Source organism: Phacochoerus africanus, chromosome 4 (assembly GCF_016906955.1).
Source record: "Phacochoerus africanus isolate WHEZ1 chromosome 4, ROS_Pafr_v1, whole genome shotgun sequence".
In the NCBI taxonomy this organism is placed as follows: Eukaryota; Metazoa; Chordata; class Mammalia; order Artiodactyla; family Suidae; genus Phacochoerus; species Phacochoerus africanus.
In genome coordinates this window covers 126,281,324-126,299,205 of record NC_062547.1, presented here as the reverse complement: position 1 = coordinate 126,299,205, position 17,882 = coordinate 126,281,324, and the positions used below count along the sequence as shown (strand labels likewise).

The 17,882-nt window shown below is 35.3% G+C and overlaps 1 protein-coding gene across 1 annotated transcript in view; it reads right to left on the bottom strand.

The window, feature by feature from the left end:
- SNX2 (sorting nexin 2) overlaps positions 1 to 17,882 on the bottom strand; it is a 58,460-nt gene that overhangs the window by 4,931 nt on the left and 35,647 nt on the right. Inside the window, exons 7-11 of the mRNA XM_047778501.1 lie at positions 15,318 to 15,396; positions 9,875 to 9,950; positions 8,264 to 8,377; positions 7,917 to 8,010; positions 5,712 to 5,917 (exon numbers count right to left, since the gene is read on the bottom strand). Of these exons, the coding sequence (XP_047634457.1) occupies positions 5,712 to 5,917; positions 7,917 to 8,010; positions 8,264 to 8,377; positions 9,875 to 9,950; positions 15,318 to 15,396 (569 nt within the window). The remainder of the gene's footprint in view (positions 1 to 5,711; positions 5,918 to 7,916; positions 8,011 to 8,263; positions 8,378 to 9,874; positions 9,951 to 15,317; positions 15,397 to 17,882) is intronic.

Below are 17,882 nucleotides of genomic sequence, written 5' to 3'. Positions count from 1 at the left end.
TTAGCTAATTTTAATTTAAAAAGGCAAAGCAATATGAGTATAACAAGACTGGGGAAGAAAAAAAAAAGAGTCCTACACAAGATGAAAAGGGCAAACGAATAAATGTACTTAGTATGCAGAACTAAATGAAGAAATAGACAAAAAGACTGTAACAGAACAATTCAACCAAGTCCACTACTTCTTTCAAGGAGTTTAGTGGAGCAAGAGTGAGTGAATGCAGGAAAGAAATGAAACAGGAACATAAAACTGTCATTAGAAACTATATTAAAAAAAAAACCTGATGGATAGGATGAAACAATAATAATCCCTTTTCTAGCTTAATGTTGGGAATATATTCGTATTACTTTAGTATTTATTAATTTAACAAATGATGAATTAAGCATTAATAACTTGGGTGAAACAGTTATTTTCATTTATTCAAAATAAAGAGCTTTTGAATTGAGAAATAATAAATTAATACAAGTTCTTAAAGGAGGCTGATGAAGAAGAAAACACACAGTGTATTTTTAAAATATGGGCTTGGAAACAAATTAAATTTGGATTCAAATACTGGTTTTGTCACTGTAAGATCTTGAGCAAATTCATTTAATTTCTTTCTATAACTCACAGTTCTTCTATATATAAAAGAGGGAAATGAGATCTAGATTTATAGAGTAGAAATAAAACGAAAGTATGTAGCACAGTGCCTTAATCTAGTGGGTGGTTAATAATTAGTAGATAGTATTATGGATTACTCCTAAATAACATACACCTATAGATGTAGGTGACTAACTCTAGATTTCTACTAAAAGTGCAAATAATGACTTAGGTAATAAGGAAAAAAACATACTTAGACTGCTAACTTGTATCATACAGCATATTTCAAAAATGCAGACAATAATGTTAACAACTCCAAATGAACAGAGTTATTCAAGAGTGTGCATATTTTAATTAACTAGGACAAGAGACATCCTCAGCACATCAGGTAGGTTAAAGCACCATATCTATAGGTATTTATATCCATTTTACTAGATTTGTCATTTCATATCATGTCTCTTCTCACATCTGTTAAGTCCCCTTTGTTTAATTTTCTTATATTTAGAAGACTACAGTCTCCTTAAAGCATTTCTCATTATGGAGTAATTTGCTTCAGCCAAATTAATTTGGATTGAAAATCACAAAAGTAATACATCTAACAAATATATTTAAAAAGTAACTATCACTTAAACAATCCCTGCACCTCACCCCCTACCTTTACACAAATTTTAAAAGGAATTTAAGATTTTAGGCTTAGTTTTCCTTTAAAGGAACAGGGCCATATAAGCTCTTCATTTACAAACCCCTCTGTTCAATAACAATTTGATTATTTAAAATATGTACCAATACAGGGCAAAAGTGAACAAAAACGCTCTTTAATCTCAAATTTGCTTAACTTAATATATATCAATTGGCTTTTTCAGTACTATACTAATTTAAACTAATTTGGTCCCTGCACAGTTTATTATCTCTTAATATTCCAGAACCATCACAAGATTCTTGTGGTACAGGTATAGGAGCTATGGTAAAGGCAAAACTAAAGTCAGGTTATTTCGGGGAAAAAAAAAATTTTTTTTTGCTTTTTAGGGCCACACCCATAGCATATCTAAGTTGCCAGGCCAGGGGTCAAATCAGGGCTGCAGCTTCTGGCCTACACCACAGCCACAGCAACACCAGATCCAAGCCACGTCTGTGACCTACACCATGGCTCATGGCAACGTCAGATCCTTAACCCACTGAATGAAGCCAGGGATTGAACCCACAACTTCATGGTTACTAGTTGTTGGATTCTTTTCTGCTGCGCCACAATGGGAACTCCAGGAAAAGAAATCTTTAACTCCATTAGAATTAATTTTTTCTTCACCAGTTTGTTCATTTTTTTTATTTCACTTCATTCTTTGTTCATTTGTCTGTTAACACCGGAATGTAAAAAGAATCAGAACCACACCCAATCTTCTAAAATCTTTTAAAAATGCTATCTTGAAAATCAAATCATAACTTAAGGTTTACTCCTGCAGGTCAAGATACTAATCCACTCTAGAAGAACCAGCTTCTTCTAAAAAGACAGATACATTTTCACTAATGATTCACTTTGGCCCCCCCACTCCCTGCCAATTTATGCTACACATGTATAGGCAAACTAGTCTAGATTGAACAAGGTTGCAGTTTTCCTAGCCAACCAGGAAATTTGAAGCTGTAATTTTACTTTATTATTTTATATATTTTATAAATTTGCATTACCTACAGGAATTTTATGAAGAATTCTAGTGCTGAAAACATTGAAAACTATTACCTTCAATCTCTGATGCTACTCTAGTGATTCAGACATGAAAATGCATGTAACAAGTTTATTGCTTAATATATGTCAGCTAACAGTACTAGTCAAAATATGAAGTCTCGGATGTTAGAGGCTGTACAAAAGAGGGAAACAGGAGTTTCCTACTACAAGGCCAGGCCTAGGCAGTATTTTGAATGAGTGAACTTGATCTCTTTCTTCAGGGCTCCAATTTTTCATGGTCTCAGGTTCTCCACTTTGCCTCTCAACTCTAATTCACAAAGTACTCGCACTTTCAAAATTATCATTTTGAAAAGTACTCTCAATGTGTATAAAACATAGGGTTAAGTAGCACTAAACAGCTATTACAAATCAGTAAGACAAAAAAAATTAAAATGGAGCAAAGGACAAGAACAGTTCATAGAAAAAAGAAATCCAAATAGCTTATCATTTGTAAGGATGCTTAAATTCACAATAACTAGAGAAATTAAAACTTACACAAACACACACACAAAGACCTTCGTCATTGGGATGGAGAGGAAGCAACAGATATGTTTACTGAAATTTTAAATTCCTTGGCCAAGTAATTCTACTTCCAGGAATTTTATGCTCAAAGAGTTAGTATCAAAATATTTAAGATTGGACACATCAAATCATTCAAGGTACATCTATATGGTAGGTTAAGGAATACGATACAAATCTTTAAAAGAATCAAACACATATTTATACAAGCTGATAAAGAGTCCTCTTCAAAATGAAGTGAATAAAAAAAGCAGGCAAAGAACACTGCATATAGTATTCTCCTCCTTGATGAAGGGAGGGAGAAAGGGTGGTTGAGAGAAAGAGACAGAAAGAAGGAAGAAAAGAAAAACACAGAGACAATTAGCCTTATAAATATGCACAGCTAGGAGTTCCCTGGTGGCTCAGTGGGATAAGGACCTAATGTTGTCACTGCTCTGGCTCAGGTCACTGCTGTGGCATGAGTTTGATGCCTGGCTCTGGAACTTCAGCATGCAGTAGGTGAAGCATCCCACCTCCTCAATCCCAGCAAAACAAAACAAAACAAAACTAAACTAAACTAAACAAAACCACATAGCTAATTATAAAGACATACAAGAAATCTAACAGCATTTAACTGAGGGAAAAGAGACCAGACGTCTTGGATAGATAAGAAAGTTACCCTTCTGGGCTGTAGAATTATTATGGGCAGGTATTACTTTTTCAAGTACAAATGAATTAGTTTAAAATAAAAACCAGGAGTTCCTGTAGTGGCTCAGTGGTTGACGAATCTGACTAGGAACCATGAGGTTGCCGGTTCAATCGCTGGCCTCGCTCAGTGGGTTGAGAATCTGGCACTGCTGTGAGCTGTGGTGTAGGTCGCAGATGGGGCTTGGATCCTGTGTTGCTGTGGCCCTGATGTAGGCCGGTAGCTACAGCTCTGATTGGACCCCCTAGCCTGGGAACCTCCATATGCCGCAGGTGTGGCCCTAGGAGAAAAAAAAAAAAAAAGACTGAAAATAAAAAATTAAAAAAATAAAATAAAAACCAAACAAGTAATTAGACCACAAAAATCATCTGCAGTCCTATTCCATAATTTCTCAACTCCTTTATGAAGTGACCTGGGCTAGGTTTCGGCAGAAAATCATTCTGAAAGAGCTTTATTTATCTTAAGGTATAACTTATTCGTAGGTCTTTAACTCTCTTTTAATCAATGAATCACTAATTCAGTGTTTCCCCAAGTGTGTTCCACATACGTAAAAAAGATATTAAGTAGAAAAGAATTCCTGTTCATATGAATTTGGAAGCCTCTGGATTGAACAAAGTTACATGTCTTATTTTACTTTTACTCCTACACGGTTCTGAGGTTTTTAAATTCAGTCTGACTCTACAAGACAGGGCTACATTATCTCCAAAACTCAGCTGATAATGGTACATCTTTTGGTGTCAGTGTTCTGCAGAAAACATTCTGGAAAACATGACTATAACTCTAATTTTATGGAAAGTAAAAATAGATCACGCAGTATGGGAAAAGCTGTTTTTTGGGGATCAGCATCCCTCACACAGGAAGGCCAATTAGGTCATGGAGTCTCTTCCAGGGTTAGCTCTTTGCAGGTAGACAGACAGTGCCTAGTTTCCCTCTTTGAAACCACAAGTTTTCTGGAGGTGTTATACTTTTTAGTAATAGCTCTCAGGCTAGTGGAAGCTCTGGAATGAGGTGAGAATAGGTGGTAGAGAAACAGGAACCATTATCTATAAAGTGGATTTCTGTATATTATAAGTTACCTGCACATAACGAGTTATACTCTAATAACTATCTATATTAACATCTTTAAATAACTGAAAAGATAAATTCACCACCACCAGGAATATAAAGAATAACATCTAAGAGAAAATACAAAATTGGTAATGTAGCTAAACCTAAGAAAGCATTATTCTGAAGTGCTAAGAACTCTCTGGTAAGAGCTGTCAACACGAGCCCGAGAACAGAATCTATAATACTCTGTGCATCAATGTTCTGATTATAGATGAATACTAACTTGATCAGACTTTAGCTGAAAAAAATTAGCCTAAGAAATCAAGGAACGAGGTCTCGTTAACTTTCCGGATGTCTATAATTCAAGGTAAATTCAAGTTCCCCCAATCCATGATAACTAATGTTCATAACAGTAATTCAAAGACACCATAAGATCTTAAAAAGTATACTCCAAAACATGTTACAGAAGAAACAACTATTCAGTTTTATTGTCTGAATATTGGTGATATCTGTAGAATACTAATTTTCATCAGTTAACTGGATTATTTTCCTAACTATTTAGAAACTTAAAACTGTTCATCCTTAAACATTAGTACTAGATTAACACAATTTTAATCTAATTTAGTCCCATCTCATCTATAAATACATGGTGACACATACACAGAATGTGTGCTTACAGTCCAAATCCATGCTATGGCCACTGTTAAACATATTCATGCAACAATCAGTTGTGGTTCTGTCCTGCTTATTATAATTTTAATGATAACAGAGTCCAGCGGGCAGTTTCAGGTTAGAATGAGTAAACAAATGCTATAAAGTAAACTGTTGACTTCTATATGCAAATACAGAGGTGTATATCGGTTTTTATCTTATTTGGCATTGCTTAGATCTCTTAAACACATCAATTCTATTATACTATCTAATATCTAAGATCACAGGGGAAGAAAATACTAAGCTATGGATAACCACCTTAAAGCCAGTTTATACATACTAGTACAGCGTGCAATTTACATACTTAAATACAACACTGTAAGTCAACTATGCTCCAATAAAATTAAAAAATTTAAAAAACTAAGTAAAAGCATATCTAATAGCAAACCATATTCTTCTTATAAGCAAAACATTTAAATGAGAAGGATTCAAGGAAGATTACAAAATAAGGCTTACTTTCACTGCAGCAATAAGACGAATGTAGTCACTAAGTAGTTCTGAAAACATATAAAAGTCAGCAAAAGCTTGTTCTTGATGTAACTGGTCTATCTTCTCCTCAACCTCTGCAAGCTGAGACAAAGCTCTAGATAGAGCAGTATGATCCTCAGAATTACCTAACATGGCAGCACTTTTAGCAAAGGCAGCTGTGTTAGCTGAAAGTTCTGAAATGAAAAAATATTCACTTTTAGTGTTCGTTTGTAAAGTTTTTAAAAATTACATTATTTTTTCATCTTCTCTCTAAATTTTATCTATTCACAAACTGCTCCAATATTTTAAAATAATTAACATGAAACAACCAGTCATTAAAATTCCTTGGGCATCTGGAGTTCCCGTCATGGCTCAGTGGTTAACGAACCCAACTAACATCCATGAGGACACAAGTTCAATCCCTGGCCTCGCTCAGTGGGTTAAGCATCAAGCGTTGCCAGGAGCTGCTGTAGGTCACAGACGTGGCTCGGATTCCGAGTTGCTATGGCTGTGGCGTAGGCCACCAGATACAGCTTCAATTAGACCACTAGCCTGGGAACCTCCATATGCTGCAGGTGTGGCCCTGAAAAGACAAGAAAACAAACAAAAAAATTCCTTGGGCATGTATGTTAACTGCTCAGAGTTCTACTGAAAGTGTAAAAGAACCACTGCCTATATTCCCAGGGGACGAACCTTGTTCAAAAATTTTATGTAATAATCTGCATCCCTGTTCTCCTCCTAGGAAGTGCTTTTTCTCTATCTATTCCTAAGAAAGACAAAAAATACATTTTTCATATGGAAAGCACTGGGAATACTCACAGTTGATTTATACCACATTATCTGGCATCGAAACATTTATTATTGAAAATAATGTTTATAATTTTTGATGAGAGTATTATTTAGCTCACAAGAAGAAAGCAAGGTAAAACCGTATATACAATTCACATAAATCTTTTTCTTTTCTTCTGTATATACAAAAACAATGCGTAGTGAAATACTAAGAAATTCTAAAAATATTTTTGAATGTTATCATTTCAGATACATCAAATAAAGAAAAACAGATGTGAAGGATGAACAATTACACTGCCTGGAATGCTCTGCTACCCTGCATTACCTAAAGTTATCTAGAAGAATCATAAAATGTTCCCTAAGGGAGATCATACAAACAGCAAAAGTCGCTCTAAACTACTTTCAATAATAAATGTATTAGTAAATTTCTGTAATTATTTTATTGCAACATATTGCTGATAATGACACATACCAAACTGCTTATTAAGTATTTTAGAAAGGTGGTATTAAAAGTTGTGAATTCTTTTTTTTTCCTTCTTTTCTATAGCTGCACCTGCGGCATATGGAGATTCCCAAGCTAGGGGTCTAATTGGAGCTGTAGGTGTCAACCTACGCCAGAGCCACAGCAACGCCAGATCTTTAACCCATTGAGCAAGGCCAAGGATCAACGCCGCAACCTCATGGTTCCTAGTTGGATTTGTTGACCACTGAGCCACGACAGGAACGCCCTAAAAATTGTGTATTCTTAACATTTTTTTTTTATAGCATCTGGAATTTCTGGGCCAGGGATTGAACCCCTGCCACAGTAGCAACCAGGGCTACTGCACTGACAATGCTAGATACTTAACCCGCTACGACACAAAGGAATTCCTTAAAAGGCGTGTATTCTTTAAAATAAAATAAAACTAAAACCCTCTATCATGGAATAAAAAAAAAAAATTACAACTCAAATTTTCTATGAATTTTTAACACCCCTCTCTGCATGTTTTCCAATATGCTGATTCAAAAATGAAGAAATTACTTTAGTTTTCCAGGAAACACAGGCACCAAACATCTTAGAGAAAAGTTTCAAGTACCTATGTTTGAGTCTCATTCTTTAATTACAGTAAGAGTTACCAGTAGGATATCTTCATTCATTTATTAAATGCTTAATGAAGAGTTCATCAAAAGTGGATAGTTTTAATCCAAAATATATTTTATAAGCTCAAGATTTTTCTACTTCTTAACTAGAAGACAGATTAAAATAGAACAAAAAATATTAACAAAGTCTAAACAGAAAACATTCTCTTAAACTATCGTTTTCTCTCTTCTACAATGACTTAAAAATATTCATTTAAAAAAATTTTAATGAAACACCTGAATTAACTTATTGTGTTAAACACATAAATAGTAAGACAAACAAACCTTTTCTATGACAGACCAAGGCTTCAACACTGGCATGAAGTTTCCTAAGTTGCTGATCCAGATTTTCAAATTGCTGCTGCTTTTCTTCAAACCACTAAGAAAAAAAATGAAAAATGGAGCTAATTTAGCCAGAAGAAACCACTGTAAATTAGGTTACCAATAGTAAGCTACATTCCTTGTTTTAAAGCAACAAATTAACCATGTATAACCATGGTGGTCAACTGATGTGCTGAGAACTAAACTCAATAAGCAAATTAATATCCTATTTTCTACTTGTACAGCTTTAAAATGCAATTGTTGGGCTCATTAATTCATCTCATTATTCAAGTCGAAAAATCAGCTCTTACTGCATCCGATTCATTCATCTTGATTGTCATTTTGTTGACAGCGTCGGCAGCCTTGTTCACCATCCTCAATATTCCTGCTCCACTCAGAGCCTGTGTATTAACTGCTCTAGGCAGCTGGAATTGAATGACAAATAAGGGCAAACAAACCAGTTAAAAGCCTGGAGGTTTAACTGGCCACAGAAGGGACTGCCCTCACATACCCACCCCCCCCCAAAAAAAAGAAAAGAAAAAAAAGAGGCTGTATTTTCTTGACTCTCGTATGTTTCAACAGTGAGATCTAATTTCTCAAATACACTACTTGTACGTTCTCAAAGGAAAACTTAAAAAATGGACTTTCCATTTGTTTTTCTTCTGCACGTTTACATTTAGATGGAACAACACTCTGTTTGTCAAAATATATTAAGAAATTGCCAAGCACCTTAACACCGGCCACCTGTTTGCTAGCAGAAATAAACTATTTATAAGGAAAAAAGAAGAAAGTCTTGAGAAAAATCTCCTTATGCAGTTAGGACTGTATGATTTTGAATTTTTTAACCATCCCAAGGTTCAAGTAAATTAAAAAAAAAAAAAAAAAATCGGAGTTCCCGTCATGGCGCAGTGGTTAACGAATCCGACTAGGAACCATGAGGTTGCGGGTTCGGTCCCTGCCCTTGCTCAGTGGGTTAAGGATCCGGCGTTGCCGTGAGCTGTGGTGTAGGTTGCAGACTCGGCTCGGATCCTGCGTTGCTGTGGCTCTGGCGTACGCTGGCGGCTACAGCTCCAATCAGACCCCTAGCCCGGGAACCTCCATATGCCGTGGGAGCGGCCCAAGAAATGGCAAAAAAAAAAAAAAGACAAAAAAAAAAAGAGGAAGAGAAACAGGAGTTCCCGTCATGGCGCAGTGGTTAACGAATCCGACTAGGAACCATGAGGTTGCGGTTCGGTCCCTGACCTTGCTCAGTGGGTTAACGATCCGGCGTTGCCGTGAGCTGTGGAGTAGGTTGCAGACTCAGCTCGGATCTAGCGTTGCTGTAGTTCTGGCGTAGGCCGGTGGCTGCAGCTCCAATTCAACCCCTAGCCTGGAAACCTCCATATGCCGCGGGAGCGGCCCAAGAAATAGCAAGAAAAAAAAAAATCTCAAATGCTAACAATAAGAACTCTAAACTGTTAAGAGGGCAAAATGTACCCAATATAAAGAGCAGCATGGTTATAATTAAAGCTCTTTCAAGTTACAAATTTGCATTTCAAAACCCTTAGTAAGACTATTAGAATGTAGACTCACAAACACACATTCAACTATCTCTAAAATGAGGTCTAAATATACTTATTTCAACATGATGCCTCAGCAACAACTTAGGACACTCGGAATTAGACTATATATGACATTCTTTTGAATTTGGATTTAAGTTTTCAAGGAAAGGCATGATCATCCTACAAATATCAATGCAAAGAAGATATTTTGCTGGTAAGTAATTAAAGCTAATCAAAGTTCTAAGTCAAAAAAATCATTGTTCTATTACATCTATTTAATGCAACTATTCACTGAATACCTATTCCTATATAAATTATTACACTGATAATCATAAATAATTAGAACATTTACATATAAAATTTTAAAGTAGAAAATCTTACCTCTGAACTTTCCAAGAACTGCCTCAAGTCAGGATCCTGTAGTAAAGTTGGATGCTTTACTGTTCTTTGAAGATATCTAGATTCAAGAATAAAATCCTCCTTTATCAGTAGCATTTAAAATCTTATTTCAACAACAGAAAAAATTTTAAAAAACAGGTAAAAAGATGTACTGTTTAACTCCTATTATTTGTTTGCCATCACTCTAATTATTTAAACTCTTATAGCAATTTAATGATTAAAAGGCTCTTTCACTCACCTTTTGAAAATTCATAATTATGTAAAAAGAACACGGGGATGGGGGCAGGAGTAGAGAGGTTAAATAACTTACCAAACTTCTCACCGTTAAGTACTAGTTATAAAATGGTGTATATGTATATGTGCACCCTTTTATAGCTAAATATATATATCCCAATCAACCTACTTATTATTATTTTTTTTTACTGCACCATTACCGAAATGGAGAACAGCCTACTAATTTTTTTTCCTTGCAGCAGACTAAATCAGTTTTGGTCCTTATTTGACAAGGACTACATTTTCTTCAATATTTCTGTTTTTAAGGTGTTGCTATTTTTGATGTCTTCCTTAAAGGATACCACATAAAGTAAAAAGTAAAAGGAAACATCATTATTAAATCCTTACCAGCTTAACTTTAGTAATTTCCCTTTACTAAAAGTACACCCCTGACAGTCACAATAAATTACAGTCTTTCTTTCACAAAAAAGGGTAAGATCCACTATTTGATGACTATTGATTACTTATTTAATCTCATTTTTAAAAATTTCTCCTTTCCACTGATTAATGATTATATGCAATAGTATTTCAATTATAGCATTCTGCCTAACAGTTAATATTCCTTTATTCTATCTCTGCAGAATAGTCAGTAATTAAATTGTTCTATCTCTTTACAAAATTATAAAATATGCCTAAAATAAAGTTCCTGAAAAGCAAACCAAAAAAACCAGGAGTTCCTGTTGTTGCTCAGTGGAAATGAAGCCAACTAGTATTCATAAGGATGTGGGTTTGGTCCCTGGCCTCACTCAGTGGGTTAAGGATCTGGCGTTGCCATGAGCTGTGGTGTAGGTCGCAGATCCGACTCGGATCAGGTATTGCTGTGGCTATGGAGTAAGCTGGCATCTGCAGCTCCAACTAGATCCTTAGCCTGGGAACTTCCATGTGCCGCCATGTGCACCCCTAAAAAGAAAAGGGGAAAAAAACAACAACCAGAAACAAAAAAATAAATGACAACCTTCTCTAGAGTCAAACACTAAATATAATGGTTAAAACTGCATTTTATTCAATTGCTATTCAATTGCTGTTTTCATATATTTAAATAAAACACACGCCATATTAAATTTCCTTTTAAGTCATTAGCCCATTTATACTATAATAGAAACAGAGCATCTAATAGATAGGTATAATACAACCCATACTGTGTTTTTTTTTTTTTTTTCCTTTTTAGGCCTGCACCCTCAGCATATGTAAATTCCCAGGCTAGGGGTCAAATCTGAGCTGTAGCTGCTGGCATATGCCATAGCCACAGCGAGGCAGGATCTGAGCTGCATCTGTGATCTGCACCACAGCTCACAGCAATGCCAGATCTCTAATCCACTGAGTGAGGCCAGGGATGGAACCTGCATCCTCATGGACTAGTCAGATTTGCTTCTGCTGAGCCATGACAGGAACTCCCCATGCTGTGGTTTTAAAAAATATTTGTTGCTTATTTTATAAAGCTAAAAAAGAGATGGAAGTTAGAACACTTATCTTGTAAGTTTAAGAAATGTTGGTATTGCCCCATTAGAATTTTACTTATAATAAAACAGGTGATAACCATAAAACAATAAGTAGATAAGTTAGTTGCTTAGGCTGCATACTAAAGCAGTTTGCCTAAGTTGTTTATCTGAGTGCATGCAACAGCTGGTGAATAGCAAGCACTCAGACATTTGTAAAATAAACAAGCAGGAAGGAAGACAAAACATCTTGGACCCAACTCTCAAGAGATATTCTAATATTTTGAACCTCAGTGGAAATATCAAAAACAACTTATATTCTAAAATAGCTTTTTTAAAGTGAGTTCCACAGAATACTAGTCCCATCCAATATTCCATGAAAAAGATTGGTTCTACAATCAAGAAGTTTTGAAATATATTACATACATATTCCTTTCTTTAAGATTCATAATGAACAGCAGCTTATTAAATGCTGTGAACGGTCTTAGAGGAAATAAACCTGGTTTAACTTTAAAATTTTATTTAACAATGATTTTTATTTTTTCCATTATAGCTCATTTACAGTGTTCTGTCAATTTTCTATTGTACAGCAAGGTGACCCAGTTACACATACATGTATACATTCTTTTTTCTTACATTATCATGCTCCACCGTAAGTGACTAGATATAGTTCCCAGTGCTATACAGCAGGATCTCATTGCTTATCCATTCCAAAGGCAACAGATTGCATCTATTGGGTTTAATTTTGTTACATCTTATGTTAATAAAATGCATTTGACTGCAGAGTTCCTTTTTTTCACCCTACCACATACCAGCATCCTGAAAAATCAATTTTGGAAGATGATATTCTAGTAAAGGACAGTAAAACTTTTCTTCTTAAGGGTTACATGAAAATAAAGAGCAATTAACCATTAAAAAGGTATTAAGGTTACATAATGTTAAAATTGAGCGAAGAAACATAAAATGGGAGTTCCCATCTCTGCTCAGTGGAAATGAATCTGACCAGGAACCATGAGGTTGCAGGTTCGATTCCTAGCCTCGCTCAGTGGGTTAAGAATCCGGTGTTGCTGTGAGTAGCGGTGTAGGTCGCAGACGTACCTCGGATGTGGTGTTGCTGTGGCTGTGGTGCAGGGTGGCAGTTGTAGCTCCAATTCGACCCCTAGCCTGGGTACCTCCATATGCTGCTGCTGTGGCCCTAAAAAGCAAAAAAATAAAAATAAAAAATAAAACCCTACACCCTGTATCATGCTATTTTCTATTTCTCAGTTTACATTTACATAAGTGTATCCTTACCTATAAATACAAACTCAACGTGTTTGTAAGCTAAAATACGAAGCACTCTTTAAAAAAATAAAGTGAACAATCTTCCAGATACCTAGAAGCAGTATCTGCTTACTTTACCCAGAGTGGCACAGGGGAGTTACCTGGATTCTAAGCCACTCCCTTTCTCTTCTTATATTTTAATACCATATGTTTATGTTTTCATTCAAGACAGTCATCTGGATTCTATAAGTTGAACAAATGAATATGTAAATGAATATCACAGATTTTACAAAGAAATATTTCCTTGACCCTCCTTATTCAACTCGGTTGTGTATCCCACAGATATGACTGTTCTGATGTTTAGGTTTTAAGAAATGCCACAGAAAAATCACTTGAAAAAAAATCATTCCAGTTCCTTTGCTTTTACACCCTTTATACATGTTATTTTCTTGAGTCACCTTTTCTAATGCAAAATGAATTCACAGTACATGTTTTCTTTTTTTTTCACTACTGCAAATTCCACTAAGGTAGTATTTAACAAGTAACATTTTCAGTACAGAAACTATCTTCACATACACATTAGATCAAGCTTCACTAGTTCCTTAAATCTCTCCTCAATGTTACACACGGAACGAAAAGTATGGTTTAACTACTACGCAACACATTCAAGTTATAAGAAAGGTGACTAGAGAATCAAATTATATGTTCTTGGTACAATAAATCTTCATTAAGGTCCTTATCAAGCATGCCATTTGAAATATTTCAAATTTACTCATAGAAAAATAGGATTGGAAAGGTTTCTCAAAAGGTCGTGGTTACACTTTCAGGAAGGACTAAGTGAAATCAAGGCAGCACATTATCTGCCTTTATTCTTAAAAATACTCATTCTATGACCTCTTTCACAACAAAATCGATTCTAATACCTAAAGTAAACTTCTGTTGATACAATTTAAATCCTTTTCCTAACTGCTGAGTCTTACAGACAATCTCATCTTTTAAGACTTCTCTAGGATTTTTAAGCTATACACTAGCTTTTCTTCCTGCAAATTGTTCAAACCTGACTTTAGTGTGGCATTTTCTTACAACTGAAACAATTTATTACTAAAAATGAGAAATATGTTGCCTTATGGTTTTAAAAAATAACTTGTACATTATACATATATTGCACCCTAAAATCTGTCCTATCTACCCCAACAACAAATTTTTCTTAGCTGCACGTGCAGCACACTGAAGGGGTTGAATCCGAGCTGCAGCTTCAGCCCACATCACTATCACGGCAACACCGGATCTGAGCTGCATCTGTGACCTATGACACAGCTTGCAGCAATGCCAGATCCTTAATCCACTGAACAAAGCCAGGGTCTGAACCCGCATGCTCAAAGAGACTATGTTGGTTTCTTAACCTGAGCCACAATGGGAACTCCCCAAACACGAATTTTAAGCCAAGAGAGAAAATAATGAACAAAAAAACCAAACTCAATTAAGGTAACAAACAAAATTCAATTAAAATAACAAAAAAACTACTACGAAATTAGAAAATGTTTTAAGTCTAGGTAATTACCAATTTATGTCCTAAAGCTGGGCTTTAAGAGAGTTTTAAATTTGTTTCTCACATTTTCAGAATAACAAGAAAGGAATAAATGTTAAGATTCTGGGAGTGGGATTCCTCCCATTCGTTTCTTTCAGTAAGCCACAATGAAAACAAGACTTCAAAACTACGGGAAATGTGCTGAGCCAAGAACTCTAAAGGAAGGTAGCCTATATATCTATCAACCTTCAATGACGCAGTTAACTCAAACAATGACTAATACTTTTGTACACTAAAGTCAAAATCAATCATACACAACTGAAGGAGAGAACACAAACATAAATGTTCATTGTATTTCATAATATTCCAGTATTACCAAGCAACAATTCAAAGGAAAGTTAATTTAGATGCAAATAGGTATTACTCTGCTAAACAGACTAATGAGAATAGAAAAAGAACAAACATATAGTACTGTGGGGTTTTTTTTGTTTTTTTGTTTTTTTCTGCCATTTCTTGGGCAGCTCCGTGGCATATGGAGATTCCCAGGCTACCGACTGAATCGGAGATGTAGCCGCCAGCCTATGCCAGAGCCACAGCAACACGGGATCAGAGCTGCATCTGCAACCTACACCACAGCTCACGGCAATGCCGGATCCTTAACCCACTGAGCAAGGGCAGGGATTGAACCTGCAACCTCATGGTTCCTAGTCGGCTTCATTAACCACTGAGCCACGACGGGAACTCTAGTATTATGTTTTTGAATGAAGTAATATCCTTAATAAAAGTTTAACATATTCTTAAGTAAGAGTCTTCCAGTGGTACTTTAAAAATTTTAACACAAAATTTACATGCGCCACTTAATGGAATTAGACATATTAATGCAGTAAAAACATGAGAGTAATAAAGTATAGCTGATTAGAATTACCTTTCAAGAGCTGCTCTCCGTTTTTCTACAAATTCTGTGGATGATGAATCTTCTTTACCCACTTTGACCTTGGTCATGCCTTTGAAAGAATTGAATGAGACTCATGATTTTATACTACTGAGAAACATTTTTTTTTTTTTTGTCTTTTTAGAGCTGCACCCGCTGCATACAGAGGTTCCCAGGTTAGGGGTCCAATGAGAGCTGTAGCTGCTGGCCTACACCACAGTCACAGCAATTCGGGATCCAAGCTGAGTCTGCAACCTACACCACAGCTCATGGCAACGCTGGATCCTTAACCCACTAATCGAAGCCAAGGATCAAACGCACGTTTTAATGGATGCTAGTCAGGTTAGTTAACCACTGAGCCACGATGGGAACTCTGAGAAACATTCTTTTATAATCATTTTTGCCTAACTTAAAATATATTTTAAATCTGAACATGACAAAAAAGCTCCTAAAATTATAATATCATACTTTTGAAAATTTAAAATTCATGACATATTAGTATCTCTACTTGGCCAGAACTTAAAATATAAGTTATAAAGGATTACAGGTAGAGCAAAGGTTGAGCTATATCTGTAGTTTTTCAACCTCTAAGTGTTTGAATTCCTTATCTGCTATGTATTACACTCTTGGCAAATTAAAACGTGTCTGCATTTCAATATGCATAATGGAGTTCAAATCAGTAAATTTAAATATAAGCTCATTTAATACTTTCATTTCTTATAAGCAATAATTAATATTTACTTTGGGGACTAGAAAAATAAAAAAATAAGTGTAATCCATGAATACGTTAAATATTTCCTCTGTTGCAGAGTCTAAGGACATGTTCTTATTTCTTACAGCTGGCTTTTTAACAGCTGAAATAACAAGCTCTCTCACAGAGACATCTAGAACACTTCAAATCTAAAAAGAAGCATGTTAATCATTTCTGTATTAGCAAGTTCAATTTTAACACTAATATCAGACTGCAGATTTTTTCGGTTTTTTCAAAATTCAGCTCTGTAGAAATGAGTACTGACACATGTATAACATGAATGAACCATAAAAATATTATACTATGTGACAAGCATCACAAAGGATCTCTTCCTGATTCCTTTTTTTGAAATGTCCAGAAGAGGAAAATCTAAACAAGGCGAACTGGTGACTGCCTAGAACCGGGGTTATGAGGAAATTAGAGGATGGAGGCTAAGGGGTAATAAAAATATTCTAAAATTGACTATGGTGATTTATGCACACTCTGAATACATGAAAAGCTATTGAATTAAATACTTTAAATGGAAAAACTCTATGGCATGTGAATTATATCTCATGCCATTAAAAAATGATTATGTAAAACCATGTAATTCTTATCCTTTTTTTTTTTGGCTTTTTAGGGCCACACCTGCAGCATATGGAGGTTCCCAAGCCAGGGGGCTAATCACGACGGGAACTCCAAACCATGTAATTCTTATTCAGGTTGGTACACCTGGTGAATAAACATATATTACCTAGATAAGTTCCCGTAGTGGCCCACCTAGGAACCATGAGGTTGTGGGTTTGGTCCCTGGCCTTGCTCAGTGGGTTAAGGATCTGGTGTTGCCATGAGCTGTGGTGTAGGTTGCAGACGTGGCTCGGATCTGGTGTTGTTAAGGTTGTGGTGTAGGCTGGTGGCTACAGCTCCCATTAGACCCCTAGCCTCGGAACCTCCATATGCCATGGGTGCGGCCCCAGAAATGACAAAAAGCAAAAATATATATATATATATACATATATATATATATATGAAAAACCTAGAAAAGTTTTAACATAATTCCTCAGAAATACAGTAATTTGAAAAGTAAATCTCAAACACTTAAAACTACTTATCCTGAACAGACTACTAGATGTGTGATGTTAATTACTTCCCATATTCTGTTTCTCTCAAAACACCTTACTACTACATAGTTCTTTGTTTTTTCAGTCTTTCCTGCTCATACTACTTCCTAGAGACAAGAAATCATTACGAGTCACTGAAATAAAAAACATACTCCAACCAGTTATCTCTTAACACTTTTAAACTTGTTTGCTGCTTTTTTTCTTTAAAAGTTTGGTGAAAATAGTGTTTTTAAGTCAACTGAAGGTTCTATAAAAGTGGTAACAGCTATATGCTATCAAACTCTTCTTCCTTCCGTGTCGGTTAAAACTTCCCGAGAATGAGACATTACTACTTTATTACTCCACTGTAAGTGCTTGTTACTTGAAAACCACTGGCTATGTAATTAAAAGGACCTCTATATTTAAACATTTTCTTAGACAACAAACATACTCATTTTTATTTTAAGAAACTGATGGAAAATGTAAAAATCTTAAAATGATTGCTTCTCTACTTGGTTTTCTGCCAGGACCTTCAAGAACAACTTGTTACCCACCTTTAATAACTGTTCAGACTTTATACACGCACTTAGAGGAAAATGTTTAACTTAGCTTCATCTTATTAATCACCATAATTTTTTCCTGCTAATTTCTTTATTACTTTTTTTTTCAAAAAAATACATTTTATGTGGCTGCCTCAAATCCTTTCAATCATTTCAATCCTTTTAAAAT